We start from the raw sequence: 19,544 nt of genomic DNA, 5'->3' as shown, positions 1-19,544 counted from the left end.
AAGGTTTTAAGTAAAATTCGAGATTTCAAATAACATCAAAAAATTGGTCGAAAAATTGATGTTCGAATATAAAATGGTTTCTTGATTCAAAATTACAATAGCTTTGCTTTTTATCTCCTAACTATTACTAGCGCGTTGACGACGAATCACGTCCAGGACAGCCACCAACATCAATTGATGACCGGCACGTCAATAAAATAAAGAGATTGGTACTTGAGAATCGACGATTAAAAGTCAGAGATCTTAATGGCATCGTTAGAATATCGAAAGGATCAGTGAAGACCATTTTAAGAGAACATTTTTGCCTAAGAAAAGTGAAAGCATTGGTTGGTTCCAAAATCTTTTCCCAATTTTTAGGAAAAACAGCGTCGCGTTCACGTCTGTGGAATAATTCTTTCCGACCACCAGGATGTCATGAAACGTATTATTACAGGCGAAGAGCCTTGGATCTATGCTTACAACTCGAAAACAGACTATCAATCAACGGAACATCGTGGAAAAGGCGAGCCGAAGACGAAAAAACCACGTCAAAGCAGGTCAAAAATAAAGTTTATGTTGACATTTTTCTTGGATTATCGAGGTGTGGTGCACTCCGAATTTCTTTTCGAACGGCCAAACTGTCAAAAAGGAATACTATTTGAGTGTTAAGCGTCGTTTGTGCGATGTTATTCGTAAAAAGAGGCCGGAATAATGGGCTGGCAACTCTTGGTTTTTGCACCGCGATAATGCAACGCAACCGCCGTACTCCGTGTGTAGCTCCGTGTGACTTCTGGCTATTCAGCAAACTCAAACGATCGCTCCCGGGAAACCGTTTTGGGTCAACTGAAGACATTAAACGTGAATCGATCGCTACGATATTGAAAGCTATTCCAGAAATTGACTTTAACAACTGTTTTGAAGATTGGAAAAAACGGTGGCACAAGTGTATTTCATCCAAGGGGGATTACTTTAAGAGAAATGACATAGATTTTAAAGAATAAATTTAGAATTTTCAAATTCTGATCAAAGTCTCACTATTGTTAGCTCATTGTAGTAGTTTTATCGTGTCATACACGTAGAGGGTATACATGTTGCAACATAACTCAAAGCGTACTGTTGACAGTTGTGGCAAGTTTGTAGCAGCAGCAACAGCTACAAAAACAGAAACTTTTTAAAGTAGAATGCGGCATGTCAGAGGCTCCCAGTCAGTCACTTAGTTCATCAGTTCATCAGACGACATTTTTACTTTGCCAACAGCAGCTTCCTGGTTCATGCAGTCTCGTACGCACACACACACAACTACAAACTATCCCTAGGTTGTGGCACTTAAAATGTATGTTATTTTTAGTACAAAAACATTTGTCGGGCTGTGTGATTTCTATTTTTTCGAAAAGGGGGGAAATCACAAACACACACTCACACGTTAGCACCTGCTGCACACATTTTTTCCTTGCAGCTATTTTTGGGGATTTGCTTTTTTACTTCGTTTTACCTACTGAAGTCCACCAACAAAATGGTTTTGGCAGCGCGTGCGATTGAGGCTGATAAAAGCCATGCGACCAAAGTGATAAAGTTTATTTAAATTGAGGGTAATGCAGCCGGCAAAGAAGAGAAATAGATAAAAATTGGCACACAAAATCTTATAAATAACGATTTTTGATGGTGAAAAGTGGTTGAAATGGCGAAGCAAATTTGCTACAAGTGGTGCATGTGTGGTTTGAAAAGCTCCAACGATTACTTAATTTGCATGAGAATTGCTAAATTTAGGAGAAAGCTTACATTTGAGTTTGGCAACTTTAAAGTATTTATGTGAGAAAAATGTGGTATCAAAAGCGCTGGACCCAACAGCGTGGCAGTGCGATTTGCTAGAAGACAAGCGCTACAACATAGACTTATGTCAATGATTACTGAGTTTTTATAAGAGCACACTTAAGTTCAGTGATTTCAAAATTTCGCTCACATAACGGTTGTTTCAAATAGTATTATGGACCGAAGATTGACTAAGTCCTTATCACATTGCTGGGATTATGTGCCTATTTTTACCGTTACCTAAGCCTTAGTTTCTTGTCGACGAAGGAGTACCGACTTGACCTAAATATTGCAGCCGATGGCGTTAAAATTCCGATTACTAATAACCCTAGGATTTTAGATGTGACTTTTGATAGGTTGTGCTCCTTTACACCTCACACGAGACAAAGAAACGTTGTTGGCGACATACAAGGCAATCGGCCTACCGTTTCTTAAATACGCCGGACGAATATGGTCGCCTCGATGCAGTGAACAGCAGACGAGAAAGCTACAAACATGTCAGAATACTGCACTCCGGTCTACGACAGGATGCCTCTTGATGTCTCCCATCGAACAAATACACAGCGAGCATAATGAGCTCCTCTCCAGGCAGTTTCTGCTGGTGTGCTTTCGTAGAAATCTTCCCTGTAGTCACCTGTGGAGCGGAACTGCCTCTTAGGAGCATAAAGAGGTCTTTCCTCAACTACACCGACGCCATAAAACAATACGTCGACCACACTTCGGACGCAACAAACTTCAGAAATGCACTGACGGCAGAGCCATTAACACCTTCATCCGCCACCTCTCAGTGAATGGCGTACTTGGAGTCAAAGCATCACCCGTTGCGCTTATCCAGAACAGATCCTGACATATCAAACAAATGTCCAGCATGTAATGAGTCCCCGCATGACACTAGCTAGCCCTACACATCTGACATCCTTCTCCCTATGGTCCGACTCCGTCGAAACAGCACGTTTCCTAAGCCTGTCATTGGCTGACCTCGGTGATAACTTATGTAATCCTCACCATCTTAACGGGGAACGATTTGGCACCCAGTCGAACTTTGTTAAGCGAAGGGTTTGAATTAAATTTTCTCTTCCTTAGAGAATATTATGAGGTAGAGCATTGAAAATGGGTACACCACGTGAGAGGTCTCTTTTTCCGACAACAGATAGGCTGAGAAGAACTTGTTGGAGGAGAGAGCGGCTTCCTGACTAATGCAACGTCTTCCAAGCGTAAGTGACTGTCATTAAGGTAACAGTAGAATTGTTGCTTCGGAGCGCAACCTCCTTCAGAGTATGTCTATCTACTCCGATAATAAAGAGGCGATATTAGCCTAGAGCTCGCTGACAGTGCGCTTAAGACCAGTTAAGGGATGACTGGACTTCTTATCTTTAGTATCGTTACTACACAATTTGACTGGCTGGGATGCTTGACGAAAACTGTAAAGGCTAAAGAGTTTGCTAGAACTGGCACTTCAGTCTCAATAACTGCGCAATGGGAACGCGTAAGAGCTTCGTTTGCTTCTTGTGACTGTCACTACTGGATTGAAACTATGTAGTTCACTACGCAATACTTTAGCCGGAAGCACTGGTACCTTTAATAGTATCTGGGATTGTTTTGACAAGTTAAAGTGGCTGTAAACATAAACTTCGTTCAATCGAAGTAAAGGAAGCACTGGTACTATATTATATATGGGATAGTTTTGACAACTCAAAGAGGCTGTAAAATATGAACTTCGCCAAAGCTATATGTCCATATCCAATTTAACTTCTTAAGAGTAGCCGATGGGACTACTTATTTGAACCACTGGCAGATGTATTAGATCAATCTATAGCCATGAAGGTTTAGGATGATCCGGCGAGGAGGTCCAAACTCCATATCTTAATAAAATCTAGTTAATTCGGTTAGAAAATGTGCAATTAAGTGGTTCCAGCATGTATAATCAAGTTGTCTGCAATATTCACTTGCCGTCCGCAACTAGCGCTCCCTTACTTGCGTTGCCTTGCCTTTATTCGCTAAACGTAAATGTTACAAAGTATTTGGGACAGAATTCACCAAACGTTTGTTGTATTGCCTGCAATAAATAAATCGAAATCTAAATACCGTGAGCATTTTATACGATTTGTGAACGTTTTGTAAGCTTATCGAAAATGGAATCTCGTACAGCCGAGTGCCCGTGGAAAGCTTAAGCTGCTGTTGACATTTGCCATCGCTATGTAATGACATTATCTGTGAATCGCCGCAGCAGCGGGACTTACGGCATAGGCAAAAAGGTGCATAACAAGCACATACATACAAACAAATTTAAATGCGCATTCGTTCAACTTCGAGCGCCGTCGCTGCAGCTGCAGTTGCTGCCGAGTGATGGCGCAAAAAACAACGCAATTAAAACGCAGTTACAGTTAAATGATAAAACAATCGCTTGGTGAATTTCAAAGCAGGCACTGAAAGGATGTACAAGTGTTTGTAAGCTGCATGAATACGTTGTGGTCCCAGGGTGCAGCAAACCTGTATTGAATGACATTAATCAATAATGCGATGTTTTATTCTTTAAAACTCGGCCGCTTGAGCGATTTGACGCTGCTGAAAGATGAACGGGAGGGTATTATGGCAGGTGAAATATTGAAGTGGATTTATTTTTATTCTATTCTAAATATCATATGCACAATATTTTAAATAAAATGATAGCTGTATATCAATGGCAAAATGATGGTGAGAAAAAAAATTAGATTTTATATTTTACCGCGTGGTAATGTATGTAAATTTTCTGATCGATATGCCAAGACTTAGGGAAAATCCCATATAGACAAAGAGACGAACGGATGAATAGTCAGACGAACATGGTTAAATCGGCTTAGCTCGTCATATTGATCATTCACTACGTGGCAAACTTAATATACCATGTGCATATATATTAAGTAATAGAATTTCCAGTTTCCCTGACAAAATGTTGTTTTCCTGTTGCAACCTTGTTTCATCACAATAAAGTTGTTGTTTCTGAAATGAGTGTTTAACTGTAAATTTTTTGGATTATTTTATAGCCTTTTCTTGAGATTATTTCATCAGTCATTAGTCGTCTTTAATACAAAAATACATGCAACAGAATATTTTTGAGGTAAAATGGGCAATGTAGTTGGACGGGGATGATGAGTGACTTGTAGAATTTGGTCTTTGTTCGTCGAGAGAATACTTTACTTCTCAGTTGCTTACACAGTTCGAAGTAGCATCTGTTGGCAAGAGTTATTTTGTATTCCAACGTAAGTACCGTCTTTCAAAGGATCACAAACTAACTTCGAGACATTTTTCTAATGCCAGAAACTAAAGCTGCTGAATATAGCGCCATCTATTGGCAGAAAGAACTTGAGAGACTTCAATTAATTAATGATTTTCAATAATTGCAATAATTTCGGTATACCAAGGCAGCCAATTTAAGTGTGCTTCACCAAATAAATTAATTTCCTTGCAGTTGTATTTCAAGGTCACGACGAAATTTAATAACAATTCAATTGCCGAACAGCTGAAAACCACATGGCCACACAACCAACAATTAATTATATGCCGCTATTAGCGTTTCCTAATTTTTTTTGAGTTTTCTGCTATTATTAATACTTAATATTTCTGTACAAATGAACAGAAAGCAATTTTATAAATCAAAATCTAACTGCGGGCTTGTTATATTGAGTGTGTGTGTACCCTTTGATTCCCAGCCAAAATAATTTGAAAAAAAGAGGAGCGAAAAAGAAAAATTAAACAAGACAGAAACCAAAAACGCTTGCGGCATTCACAATGCATGCGTGAGAAATATTGAAAATGACACACAAAAACCAATATACACACACACACATTCACACAAAAATGAAACGTCAAATGTTTTGTTTACCAATTTCGTATAACTTTCTTGTGTGCAACAGCTCTTATTAGAATATTTTTTGTTTTAATTTTTTTTCTGGCATTTATCGTATCATATGTTCGAAAACATCTGTACCGATTCGAGTGGCAGCCGTGCGTTGGACACTTGAATGCACGCCGAGCGGCAGAGAGACAGAGAGCAGGAGCGACTGTTTTGACCTTGCTGCCGCAATTCCTTTTATTCTTTCATTTCACTTTCTGATTTTGACTTTGTTTCTTTATTATAGACCTCAGCTGATGCCACAGGCTGTGCACTGAATTACAAATTTTTGATTGCACTTTGTGAGGTCTTAGAATAAACAAAATTAACCCACAGCGAATATGACGAGACAAACAAAGGAGCTGAGGTACCCTAACGTGCGTGGTCGTTCACTTGTTTGGTTATTTGATATTTTTATGAATATGAGCAAATATGTGTACAAAAACTTGACTTCGGCCTTTGTAAAAATAAAGGGGACATATAGAAGCAGAATTTATAAGGCATAAAGAAAGCAGCAGTCGAGAAGCTTGTGCATTTCACGGTTAAAGGACATTACCCTTTTGTGAGTTGGAAATCTGGTCACATATATTCAGAGCATCTTCAAGAAACCAACTACAAATCAGTACACTAAAGACTACATTTTAGGTACATTTAATAAATACGTGAACAGACCATTAAAGACGTTGCCTCCTTTAACTTTACAATCGCAGAAGAAATTTAGCAACGGATTGCATATTTCCTTGTACGGCTAATGTAAAAATTTCAGCAGAATCGAACGCGAAGTTTTCGGTTTTAACCGTGTTTGGAGGATGTCGATTCAGAAATATGAAAAAAAAAGGAAAATCGGTCGATGAATCGATTCTTAGTGTTGAAAGACGAATCGAAGATCGCTTTAATCCTGTACATTGATACTTTTCTACTTTGATGGCGACTCTCAAAAATTTGCTCAACGAATTTCAATATGATCTATGTCAGTTTTTTATGAGCAACGCCAAGGTAACAAAAAAGCACGATTTGCTTAAAGAGGTTACTCACTCCGGATAATAACTGCAAGGGTGAGATCACTACAAAACAATGCATCACGCTGTTAAATCTGAAGTATTTAGTTTCTACGTCGTTTCTTGTTGTTGTAATCGTTATCTAGTCCCCTTTAGGGAGGTAAGGTTGAGAGCAAAATCGCATATGGGGCGGTAAGGTTGAGATAAGTTGTCATCGAGATTATTCAACGGTAGATCCAGGAAACGTAGTGTTTGGATGGAGTCGGACCAGAGGGGTAGAGGGGTTGCGGGGATTCGTTGCATGATGAACATACATATATTTGATATGTCGTAGTCGATTCTGCTTAAGTAGGAGGGTAACCTGCTACAGTATCCAGAACGAAGCTGCGGAAGGGTCAATCTCGATTCTCTTGGCAACTCGAGCTCGTCGTATGCAATGGATGGTGGTTTGACACCAAGTTCAAAATTCACTGAGAAGGAGTGGATGTTTATGGCTCCACTGTGAATGGCGATCAGTGCATGTCTGAAGTTAGTTGCGTCCGAATTCTGGTTAGTGTATTGTCTTATGTCGTCGACGTAGTTGAGAAAGGACCTCTTGATGATGCTCCAGCTAACTGCAGAGGTATTTTCGTGGGAACTACTTGGAGAGGAGTTCATTATGCTCCTTGACTGTGCAGATGTTCGATAGGAGACATAAAGAGGCATCATCCCCTTATGTAGTGTTCTGACATTTCTGCAGCTTCCTCGTTTGTGTTTCACTGCATCCAGGCGACCATATTGGTGCGGCATAGTTTAGGGCCAGCCGGCTGATTACCTTGTATGTTGCCAACATATCTTTGTCTTTTCCCGACTAGCGACTTGAGGATTTTGTTGCGGCTCCGTGCAGCGAGGAAGCGAGAAAGGTCGGAGAGATAGCCGTTTACTTTCGAGCACATGCCATCAATTCATGATCCTCGACGAAACCTGGATCGACTATTACACACTACAGTTTAAGTAAAGTCGAACTGAGGATATGACTAAAACCTAATCTGTCTCTGATGCTCAAACAATTTTTGTACTATCTTTCTACCGGACATCGAATTTAACGTCAACTTGGATTAGTATATCAATGATCTCCCCACACATTAGTTATTTATAGAAGTGGTAACAACCTGAGCCCTGTTTAGGTGTCTCTTACCTTGGAACAGACAGAACTATGAACAATCAAAATCAAGATAAACAACTGTTTGTACTTTTTTATGCTTAAAGAAATTGATCTATGAAGAATTTTTTTTTTTGTTTTAGATCGCCGAGATAACAGCCCTTGGCCGGATAAAATCCGGGTCAATTTCGGTACGTAGAACCGGCTGTCGTGTCATACAAACTATAATATCTATGAGGGATGATATTATATATGATATACATATGTCCATATTATAAATAATTAAATTTCATTATTAATAAATTTCTTTAGGGTCCATGCGAGTATAAAAGTGTATAAAATGCCTAAGCTCGATGGAATCTTTTATAGAAATAAAGCACATTAATTTAGAATAAAAAATGTCGACTTACCTTCAAATCATTGATAATCTGCTGGAAGAGACTGCCCAGCGCAGAGCTGCTGTCGCGTTCTAAGCTCAAATCCATTGTGATAAATACACTATATTTGCCTTTTGAAAAAAAAAAATAAATCACTTAACCTCAAAGTAGGAACACTGAGGCAACACTTTTCGGATATTTATTACTATTTCTGGCGACTTTCGAGAATGTTTTGACAATTTTCAACAATTACGTTAATTGCCTCTAATTGCTAGCACTTCGTTATTATTATTATTATTACTGGTGTTATGCGTTTCCTTTATTTATTTGCGGCGTCGCTTAATTTCGTCATTCGCAGATTTTTTTCCTCAACAACTATTATATCAACACACATCAAACGACGAGGAACGCCTTCAACGGTGGAGGGTGGTGGCTCAACCGCTGATATCTGCTCTGAAAATGCAGCGCATCAAAAGCTGCGCCGAATTATTGGAATTATTTTGACATTTCGACATTTTTATATTTTTCTTTGATTGACTGACTTTATTTATTTTGTTCGTATTTTTTATGCTGTTGCTTCAGCTTTTTAATTATTTTTAGGTTAGATTATTTTTTTTTTGTTTTGCTTCTTCTTCACTAATGCTTTCTTCACACAATTTCTTCGACGCAAATGTTTTTAATTTTTTTTTACACTTTTTGTATTATTTTGATTTTTGTTGTTCTTTACGTTTTTGTTGTTTGTTCGACATTTTCGTTCAGATCACTTGATGGAATCGTTTTGGTTTCGTTGCTATTCTGCTGGTTGTTCGCGTGTTTATTTTCATGCTTTTGCTGCTGTTGTTGTTGTTGTTTGCGCTATTGTTATCGTAAAATGAAATTGATCGTTAATTCTGTAAAGACAAGAAGAGAGAGCAAATACGAAAATTAATCATTGTCTTGCAGGCGACGGCAGTGAGGTTATGAAGCGGTTCTGAGGAGTCTGCGGAGTAAATTAGGAATTAATTATTCATACGGAACATGCGCACATACATACGTACGCCATGTGATCTAGAACAGATTGCGATCTGATCGAAATGAGGGAGTGCTGAAGGTGGTGGGAAACGGTTTCTTTATGTTGAAAAAGAAATTCTTCGCTCGTTCAAAGGTTCAGTAGTGAGAAATTTATTCACGCACAGCGAGCGCGATTCGCTAGCTTAGATTGTTTGCTTAGATGGCGCCAGATCATTTATGTGTGCGATTGAAATTTGCAAAAAAAAAATGTACAACAAGCAGTGGCCAAATTTTTTTTGTATGAATTAGAAATTAAAATAAAAGGGTTGTAAATAAATTAGCTTTAATTTTTTTCGAGATTTTTTAAAGTTTCGGGTTATGAGAATTATGTCTTACAAAAAAAAACTATTCAAAGCAATCAAAAAGTGGTTACATTTATAAAGAAATATATATGTATGTATATAAATATAATTTTCTATTTATATTTTCCACTTCCTACTTCGAAAGTTTAAAAATATTGCCTCGCACTTTGCCAATAAATTTTCTATAAAAGTAAACAGTAATTTATTATTTTATACCAATATTATTAACCACAAATTAATCATTACTTCGACGTTAGAAAATAAACTATAATTTAGCAAGAACAAAAACAAACAATGCGCCAAAGTGCAATGCACTGCCGAACACAACGTTCGAGCAAGCAACGAAATTTCATATATGGAAAAGTAATTAAGCTTCCACACCTAAACGCACACACATGTATGTGCGCTTGTTTGTGTTTGTTAAAGTCCATTTAGTAAATATAATGACCGGTCGTAAAATATGTTTAATTATGCTTAATGGCAAAGTGCGTGTCCGATTTCGGCTTTGGCCTTTCAAGTGGCTCTTTATGCAGCATTTGTGGTACAAGCGAAAAAAAAGTAAAAAAGTAACTATAAAAACAATATGTGGCTTGATAACAACAAAATCAACTGTTTACGTGAATTATTAAGCTTTTATCACAGAAGTATAGCGGCTGCTATGGCATGCCCGCTGATAGAAGCGCAAGCAATGGGCGGCAAGGCAACTGCGCCGTCAAAAACAAACGGCAAACGCTCTGCAGTCAGCCAATCAGCCAGCCAACAAGCCAGCCAGGCAATCGAGCAAATAATCAATGCACTTTCACGGTTTCATTGTGACCTACATAAGCAAACATACGCGAGTTGTTGTAATTCTTCGCTGCATTCGCTGCATTTATTTGTCTGTATGCAGTTTTATATTTAAACACACGGTTTAGGTATGTGTGCGCAGTATGTGAGGCAAACAAATTTGTATAAATACATTTTAATCCGCTGAATTTAAATGAATTTTAATTATGTGTGGGATGCAATCAGCTTTCTGAACAAATAAAAAGGGATTCCGCAGAACAGTTTACAGGGTGTCGTTTTTTTATTTTGATGATCGCAGAAAACAGTTGAAAAAAAAAAAAACAATTATTGATTAGCGGTTGTGTTTCAAGTTTAAGTTTTTTTATAATTTATTTTATGAGCAATAATTTCTTAAAATTAGTGATTTTTTTAAATGAGATTTATAATCATGAAGAAAATAAATTTATTTCAGTAAATAATATTTAATAATATTAATTTTTTATTCTGGTTTTCTACAATGTGTAGATAAATCTTTAATGTTTCTTTAAATTATGCTTTTAATGCAGCGGCACGCTAAGAAACATCGCATTTGCAAAATAAATAGTATGGTTACTAACTTTGCACGTACTGTACGGTCATTTGAAGACAGCAAAGAACAGTAGAAAATATGACAATAGAATAAGTTAATAATTACCACATAAATAATAATAATATAATAGCTTAACTTAGTAAGTGCATGCCCATACAAACCGATGTTTGTATGTACTCGTACATATGCAACCAGACAATTGAGGCGCGTAAAAAAGACGCAACTCGCTGTGTACAAAAGCAGTTAGCGGAAGAGAGTTTGACCAAGTCATTTCGCCGTCTAGTCGACCGGTGTGCTTAGAAGGCCAAAGCGTGAACGTGTTGGCCCCTTTTCTAGGCGGCCACCTTGTCACTACACCTACTATGAAGTTATATTAAAATGTGACTATGGCAAGTCGTAGTATTTAAGATTTTACATTACGAGCCTTGTCAATATACAGAAAATGCATAAGTGCATAATGATGTAGACGACTATAAATGTGCTTTGACGAACGCATATGGGCAGCGAGTACGAATATGTATGCCGGGCAGAGAGGTGCATGGTGGGACATATTCCCAACTGGGCAGTCAAATGAAGAATGAATTTATGAAAATGTGCAACTGTGCGCTGCGGCGCGGCAGGGATTGGGTCATAACTGCATTGCTGCGTCTCAGAGGGCCTTTTTGCTGGCCATATTACAATCGTGCAACACAAATTGGGAGCTTATGCTAGCAGAGCGCCTGGAAATTGGGCTCAGGGGATATGCACTGCAATTGCATTTCAATTAAATGCTTGTCAGTATTGACGCATGCATCCACAACCATGTTTGTAGGCGGCAATTGAATTTTTGGTTGCGGCAATGGAAAAATATGTTCGGTTGATTATTTTTGCCTTTTGGGCTATTATGCAAGCGTAATCGAATTTAGTGGATTTTAACAGTCATGTAGCAAATTGCGTTCAAAAGCTAGTTTAATTTACAACAAGCAACAAAACTGGAATTTTTTTTTTTTCAAAATAGTGGTGGGACCAAATTGCTTTATTATTTTATTAAAAACTTGATTTTAAGAAGCCTTCTATAAATTTTTTATTTAAATTGCAATTATTTTTTTTAATTTTTTTAATGCAACACTGTTCCGATCAACAGTCAGCTGTTAACATTGTCAAATTTAACGCCAATTTTTTTCAAAAACAAAAAGTTTAATTCACAAATCAAATTTAGCTACTCTCATTTACGAAGACTTTTATAGAACATATATAAAAATATAAGATTATAAAAATCAAGATATATATTTTTTAAAGCTACATATACATATGTATTTACGTACATATCAAGCGAAAGCAAAAATATTAATTTCACTTTGCGCAAACACGTCAATGGCGTGAAATTTCAAATCTTCAATGAACCTAAGTCGCAACGAAAAATTAATTAGAAAAAGACATAAAAGTCATGCAAATGCAATAAACGAGAAGACCAAAAGTGTTGTGTTGTTTTGATATTACAAAAGAAAATGTAACACGAAAAGACACACGAATATGTGGGAATGAAAAAGTTTTTGAAATTAATGCCCAGTGAGTGAGTGGTCAATAACACGAGCATGTGGAAGGTCGTTAAGATGCAAAAGAAATAGATAAAGCAAAGTGTAAATATATCCGTATATACATGTGCATATACATAAGTACATATATAAATATTGCATATGTAAAAAAGCAAGAAAAATATAATAACCAAGTACAAGTTTACAACACATGACCATAAAAACTTATAGACCAACTGCGTAGTGATTAAAAAATTTAGCTTTACGTGTTGATTGTCACGCCATGCACTTATATAAAAAATGTTAGCCCTTTTTAGGTAAAGTTGAGACTACGAGCAATTAAGATTTTTCACCTACATACACAAAAGTTCACTGGAAAACACACAAACTGTAATTGTGTAATTTGATCAAATTGACAGCAGCTGTCAAGAAGGCATTTGGGGAGAAATCAAAGTATAACAAATTGAGGAGCCACAGCAAAGTACTTGTCGAGATCAATTAAAGTTCAACGGACAGGCCCTTATGCGGTCTAATGGCACAAAGTAAATATTTTACACATCAGCAGCAAACATAGGCATATACATATGTACATAGGTACATATTTATGTATGTAAATACGTATATACATGTGTATAACATTTGCATTTGTTTAAAAGTAAATGCACTTTGACATGCAAGTGTGTAAGAAATGCACAATTCGCAGGTGAACTGACACATAAGAAATACCAACAAATGAAAACTAAAAATGCAGGGCAACTCAGAGAATAAATGTTAAGAAGGAAAAAGTAAATTGGTGACTGCAGAAAATTGCACAGAAAATCATTGTCTTGAGCGAATAAGTGTTGATAATAGCCGGATAGAATATATTTAGAAAGAAAAGCAACAAAAGAAAGCATGCAAAAAAGTGGAAAATTGATGCAAAGACAATGACTGAATGTAAATGACCTCTTGAGATAAACTTTGTGGTAGCTGAGCAAGCGAGGGGCGGCAGGCGATGGCAGTAGAAAACATTGAAGGGGAGGAAATATATACATAAATGATAAAATATACACCAACATATATTATAAAAAATTACAAGAAATTGTGAGGAACAATAGGGGAAGACATATGTATATTTGTTTATGTATTTATGTGTTTAAATGTATAAATAAAATAATAATAGCTAAAGAACAACAAAAAAAAGCAGCGAAATAGTGCAGAAAAACATATACTTATGTACATAAATTATAAGTATACATATACATTTGTACATATATTCACGAACATAGAAGCATCTTGCGGCCGTCATGAAAAAAGCTTGATATCTAAACGTCAAAGTAAAATGCGGGCAGAACGCAAACGATGGAAGGCAGCGCATTGCCGCCAACAACAAACAAACGTAGGAAAGCAAGTCAAAGTGAAGTAAAGTAAAGCAAAAAGCGGAATAAAATTCAATCATCGCCAACTTCACACATAATAAATCATCTGGTGAGTATGTGTGTGATGGAGCGCGCGGCAACTTTGAGGCATCCCGCTCAACGCAGGCACCGCTGCAACCCATAAAAGTTTAGTGTGTAAATTGCGTGTTGAAGGCGAAACAAATGAAAAGAAGACAACGCTGCCTACTTAAAAGTACATATACATATATTTACTTACAAACATATAAATGTACCTAGTCTAGCAATATTTTCCCCGCGCGGCTGAGGCTGCTGCATGCTTACTTTGTGTGCCTTGTGGGCTGGTGATATGTGTGAAGAAAGTGTGAAGCGTTAACCAGCATGCAGCTGCGCACAGTTGAAGGAAATTGTTGCACGAAACGGAAATACGAGAGTGTTTGTGGCAAGTAGTGTACGAGTGGTCTGCTGTTTAACGCTTTCCTCTGAGTGGGGATCGTGCGGAAATGGAAATTGAGAGGGTCACAATGACACAAGCTGTGGAGACGTAATAATTTTGATTTAGTTGTGATTTTAGGGAATAAATTGTGTAAAAAATGTTGCTCGTATAAGGAAACAATAATAAATAAAACAGAAAAATTAAATTTGGAACTAACATGGAAATTGTGGAGCAAATATAAATATATATTACATGTTATATTTATATTGTTTGATAAATTTTGAAGCAAGTGCAATTGGTAACCAAAAACAGTATAACTTCTTTTACAAAATATTACTCATTTCAAGATTGTTGTTCACTTTTTTTCTGCAAATCAACTTACTTTTTTGTTAAATTGATTAAGCTTGTGTTGTGGCTTTCGATTGCTTACTAGGAGAGATTGTTTAGTCGAAACAGGCGTTGTGCATTTTCGCAACTTTTTTCCACTAAGTACATTCATTTTCTTTTGTTGTGTGCTTATCAGCGCATAAATACGAATACAAATTGCTTACAAAAAGAAATATAATTATAGAAACTTGTTTATTTTATGTGTGTTTGTAAATTGTCGTGCTAGCAAGTATTAAAGGAAATTTAAAGATAAGCTCCATTTCTTATTCGCTACGACTTTGGAATGAGCTGTTCCCTCACTGCAAGCTTCGATTTGTTTGAATTATGGTGAAATATGTGATTAAGTTTTAATACTAATAAATATATATGTATATAAAGAAGTAAGGAAGAGCTAAGTGCGGGTGTAACCGAAAATTTTATGCTATATATTACGTAGGCTTCTATATACATATATTTCTGGACTAGGCAGCACTAAGTGTTGCCAGGTGCAATCTGACATTTCCATTGGAAAGTTTGACATTTTTTAGCATAACATCACTCAGAACGTTTTGTCATTTAATTGTGAATTGTTTTATTTACAGGGAATTAAAAAATTCATCTCGGCCAAAAAATGGAATTAACTCATGAACATTTTCGTGCGATCATTTTTCACAACTTTCGACGTGGATTATCACGACAAGAGTGCATCGATGAACTAAAATCTTTGTATGGCTATGAAGCACCATCCTATAGCACTGTGAAAAACTGGTACAACGAATTCAATCGTGGCCGACGCTCGCTCAAAGACGAATTCCGTGAAGGTCGTCCAAAAACAGCCGTTGTGCCAGAAAAAAGTCATGTAACATACCTTCAGATAGACGCATGCCTATGCATTTCTCCCACCAACATACATTCGATATTGCATGAACACCTGGCCGTAAAAAAGGTTTGTTCTCGTTGTATCCCGCACAATTTGCCAGTCGTTCAAAAAAAGGCTCGTGTGGATTGGTGTAAAGAAATGCTGAAAAAATACGATCGCGGTGCTTCAAAAGACGTTTATAAGATCGTCACAGGTGACGAATCATGGATCTATGCGTATGAGCCCGAAACAAAATAGCAATCGAACGTGTGGGTCTTCCAAGACGAGCCAAATCCAACGAAAGTTGTTCGTGGAAGAAGCACTGTTCCGCTTTAGCAACGTAGGACGGTCAATTCTGAGTGGTACACCACCATTTGTTTGCCTGAAGTCTTCGGAGAAATTCGAAAAACGAACAAGAGAAGACGAATCATTTTGCACCATGACAATGCAAGCTCTCACACATCGGCTCAAACCAGCGTCTTTTTGACCGACCACGAAAACGAAACGTCGAATTGATGGGTCATCCGCCGTACAGCCCTGACTTGGCACCCAATGTCTTCTTTTTATTCCCACACATCAAGAAAATAATGCGTGGTCAACGATTTTCGTCGCCAGAAGATGCTGTTGAAGCATTCAAAAACCATGTTTTGGAGGTGTCTCAATCGGAGTGGAAAAAGTGCTTCGAAAATTGGTTTGAGCGCATGCAAAAGTGTATAAATCTTGATGGAGAATATTTTGAAAAACGATAAAACCATTTTCGTTGATAAATATTCCTATTTTCATTATTAGGGCAGAAATATATATAGCAGCCCTCGTAGGTGATACAAACAACCGTTAGGTGAACAAAACCATTATACTCTGTGGCAAGATGGCAAGATGAGAGCATAAATATTGCTTTTGGCACAGAAATGAGTTCTCATTTTAGAAAAGCCATTTTAATTGCATATCTCGTACAAGACAAACCAGCCAAAATGAAAGGCTTAAAAATTCTTGACACATTCTTTAAGACGCTTAAAAGGCGCTTAAATATTATACTTAAATCTCTTGGCACAAAAATAATTGCACAACGCTAAAGTCAGGAAAAATATTTGCGAAATTATGAAAACTGCTGAATAAGCAGGAAACTTACGGGAAATGAGCTCAAATTGGCAACGCGGTTGAAATGACAGCGCAGCAAGCACAGCCAGCAAAAGCGTGACCCAGAAAGTTATTAAATGATTATTTTAAAAGAGAACGTCAAGTGCGCGCGGCTTAATCCTTCGGGCAAAATCCTGAAATTAAAACATCAAACACAGAAGCACGCTGCACACATACAAATTTACAAACTGTAAATGGTTGCGATTAAAAATGAAAACGAGAAATGGCAAAGAAAAGCAAAAGAGGAAAAACAAATTTTCTAATTTGAAGTGGATATATTTTTTATGCCCCGTACAGGTTTAAGTTTGCTAAGAAGTTTGTACATAGTACCTAGCATGAAACAATGGTAACCTAGCATGTAGTTGCCATACAAACTGAACGATCAAAATCAAGTCCTTGTATGGAAAACTTATTTATTTGGCAAGATATATTCAAGAAATTCAGTGTGGATTATTTTTAAAAGCAATGATATGAACTCCAGTGAAATTTTGCTTTTCGGACCATTATAGCATTTAGTTGCCATACAAACTGTTAAATCAAAATTCAAGGCTTGTAAAGAAAAATTTGTTAATTAGCAAGATATAATCACGAAATTTGGCGTGTAGCATTTTTTCAAAGTAGGAGTACAATCCCTGACGAAATTTTTTAGATCGGACCATTATAGCCCAAAACTGCCAAACAAAGTTACCTATCAAAAACTCTTGTATAGTATCCTTGCAATTGTGAGGGGTATTTTAGCTTTCAGCAGAAGTTAGCTTTTTTATTTTTAATATTAAACTAACGCAAATCAGATACACATTACTGAAGGCTATTCATATTAACACACTTCCACCGGAAATTAGACGCTCAATACAGAAAATTATTCAAATTGCAGCAGTCGAAGGCAGAGCGAAAAGCGATCGTGAGGTAGAAGACCATACTTATATACTTACATATACTATATGTATACTTAAACATAAAAATACTTTTGCACACCGTTCCTTGCAGTTGGCAATGCTATGTATGCATAAGAAACGTATATATTGAAATAATAGAAATGAAATCAAAGCAATAGAAAGAAACTGCCGCGCTAATTCGCCGTGGAAAAGCAAAGAATTGAACGTTTAAGCCGTAAAAAATCGTTTAAGCATACAATTGAAAATGTATAAACAGCACTATATAAAAAGCGAACAAAAGAAATTCAACACGTGATTGCTGCTCCAAAAGGAAAAACATAAAAATCTATATTCAAATTTATTACTGAAATAAAAAAATTTGCCACTGAAGAATTTACCAATAAAATCGGCAAAAGAAAAGGCGCACACAGCAAATGCCAGAAAATGGCTGAGGTGAAGAGTTCACAGGGCCACACGAATGATGAATGAGCCAATGAAATTATACACAGCATAAACGGGTAGGAAAGAAGCTGTTTTAGGATCGGCAATGTTTTCAGCATCATTCACAAGACATAAAAAATATATATGTGGTACTATATTGAAAAATGAAAATAAAAAAGTTTCGAAGTAAATGCCAGGGTACGTCACGCCGACAATGATGTTGCGATTCGCTGTTGCTCAGCATACGAGCAAACATACACAGAAGTTTACATGTACGAGTATAATAAATAAAATAAATGTGAAGAAAAAGTAATGCAACCAGTCAGTGAGGCAAGTAAACAGGCCATCAACCAGAAGAACTTCGCCGACAAGCTAATTGTGAAAATTTTCCCTTCATTGTGCGGTCACGTAGCGATTCGTGATGTGATCTACTGCCGAAGAAGTAGCAACCAGCAGCAACAGCGGCGGCAACAATACAATGTTGCAACAGCCGCTTAGTATTTACTGCTCGCCAGCACCCGTCGTTCGGTGTATGTGGTATTTTTTTGCCTCAATCGGCTTCTACCACTGCCACTACTTCATTCTAAATATTCAACTAAATTAGCCAGGTAATTTAAAAGCATAAAGTGGCTTTCGGTTCCATAACTTGGAAGATATTTTGCCATATCGAAGAAATGATTTCGTGTCAACAAGCAGGAAGGAGGAAAGGAAGTAAAGTGGTCACACAATAAGTATACGTTCTTATGTAAGAAAATTATATATATTATAATTAATAATATCAGAGTTAGTAAATTAACTTCATGTCGATAACTGTTCGTTGACTTATTGTCAAGTCAACAATTCACAATTAGTAAACATAACCTCTGTATATTAATAGTTAGTTAGTATATGGCACAACTTCCCAAGCGGTTTCACCTTCCGTTTGGCTGAGAAAAAGTTATAATAATGTTTGCTTTTTATATCGAAGGAGTAATAGTTTAAAAAATTATGGTTTCCCTATTATAAATATTGAGATCAAAATACAAATGTATAAAAAAATTATTAAAAAAAAACAAAAATGTTAACTTCGGTTGTACCGAAGATTTAATACCTTTCACTAAAAAAAAGTTTCTATAGAAGAATAAGTTTGGATCGGTCAGTTTGTATGGGTGCCATATTGGTCCGATATGAACAATTTGTTCGGGGATGGTACTGTTGCCTTGGACAATAATCCATGTCAAATATGCTGAAGATATCATATCCATTAAAAAAGTATTTCATACAAGAACTTGATTTTGATGGTTCAGTTTGTCTGGCAGCTAAAGGCAATACTGGTCTAATATAGGCGGTTCCGACACATTATCAGATCTTTGAGGTGAAGAGAATGTGTCCAAAAATAAGATCGATACCTCAGAAACTGACGGAGTGGTTTGCGTGTTTAGGGAATAAAAAATCAATACTATATGTGATTTAGAAGTAATGCAAAAAATCTTTCGCATTGATGTGTCTCATTGAAGCACATAATTTCCATTGAAGAAAATTGTATCAAAAACCCTTAGCTGCATTATATAATATAACACTTTCAAGAAAATACCACTACACATAAGTAAATATTCACTTAATACTTCTATCATTATAACCATTTCAAAAATCGGTTTTAATTTATTTTTCTCACGGCCT

At 36.7% G+C, this 19,544-nt stretch overlaps 1 protein-coding gene across 28 annotated transcripts in view; it reads right to left on the bottom strand.

Moving 5' to 3' along the window:
* LOC105228998 (protein MTSS 1) overlaps window positions 1-19,544 on the bottom strand; it is a 135,947-nt gene that overhangs the window by 107,811 nt on the left and 8,592 nt on the right. For all 28 annotated transcript variants that reach the window (XM_049453131.1, XM_049453143.1, XM_049453154.1 and 25 more), the window contains exon 2: window positions 8,209-9,065. In XM_049453131.1, coding sequence (XP_049309088.1) covers window positions 8,209-8,283 — 75 coding nt within the window. In that variant the 5' untranslated portion in view covers window positions 8,284-9,065. The remainder of the gene's footprint in view (window positions 1-8,208; window positions 9,066-19,544) is intronic.

Source organism: Bactrocera dorsalis, chromosome 3 (assembly GCF_023373825.1).
Source record: "Bactrocera dorsalis isolate Fly_Bdor chromosome 3, ASM2337382v1, whole genome shotgun sequence".
Classification (NCBI taxonomy): domain Eukaryota; kingdom Metazoa; phylum Arthropoda; class Insecta; order Diptera; family Tephritidae; genus Bactrocera; species Bactrocera dorsalis.
This window is presented reverse-complemented; position numbering and strand designations above follow the sequence as displayed.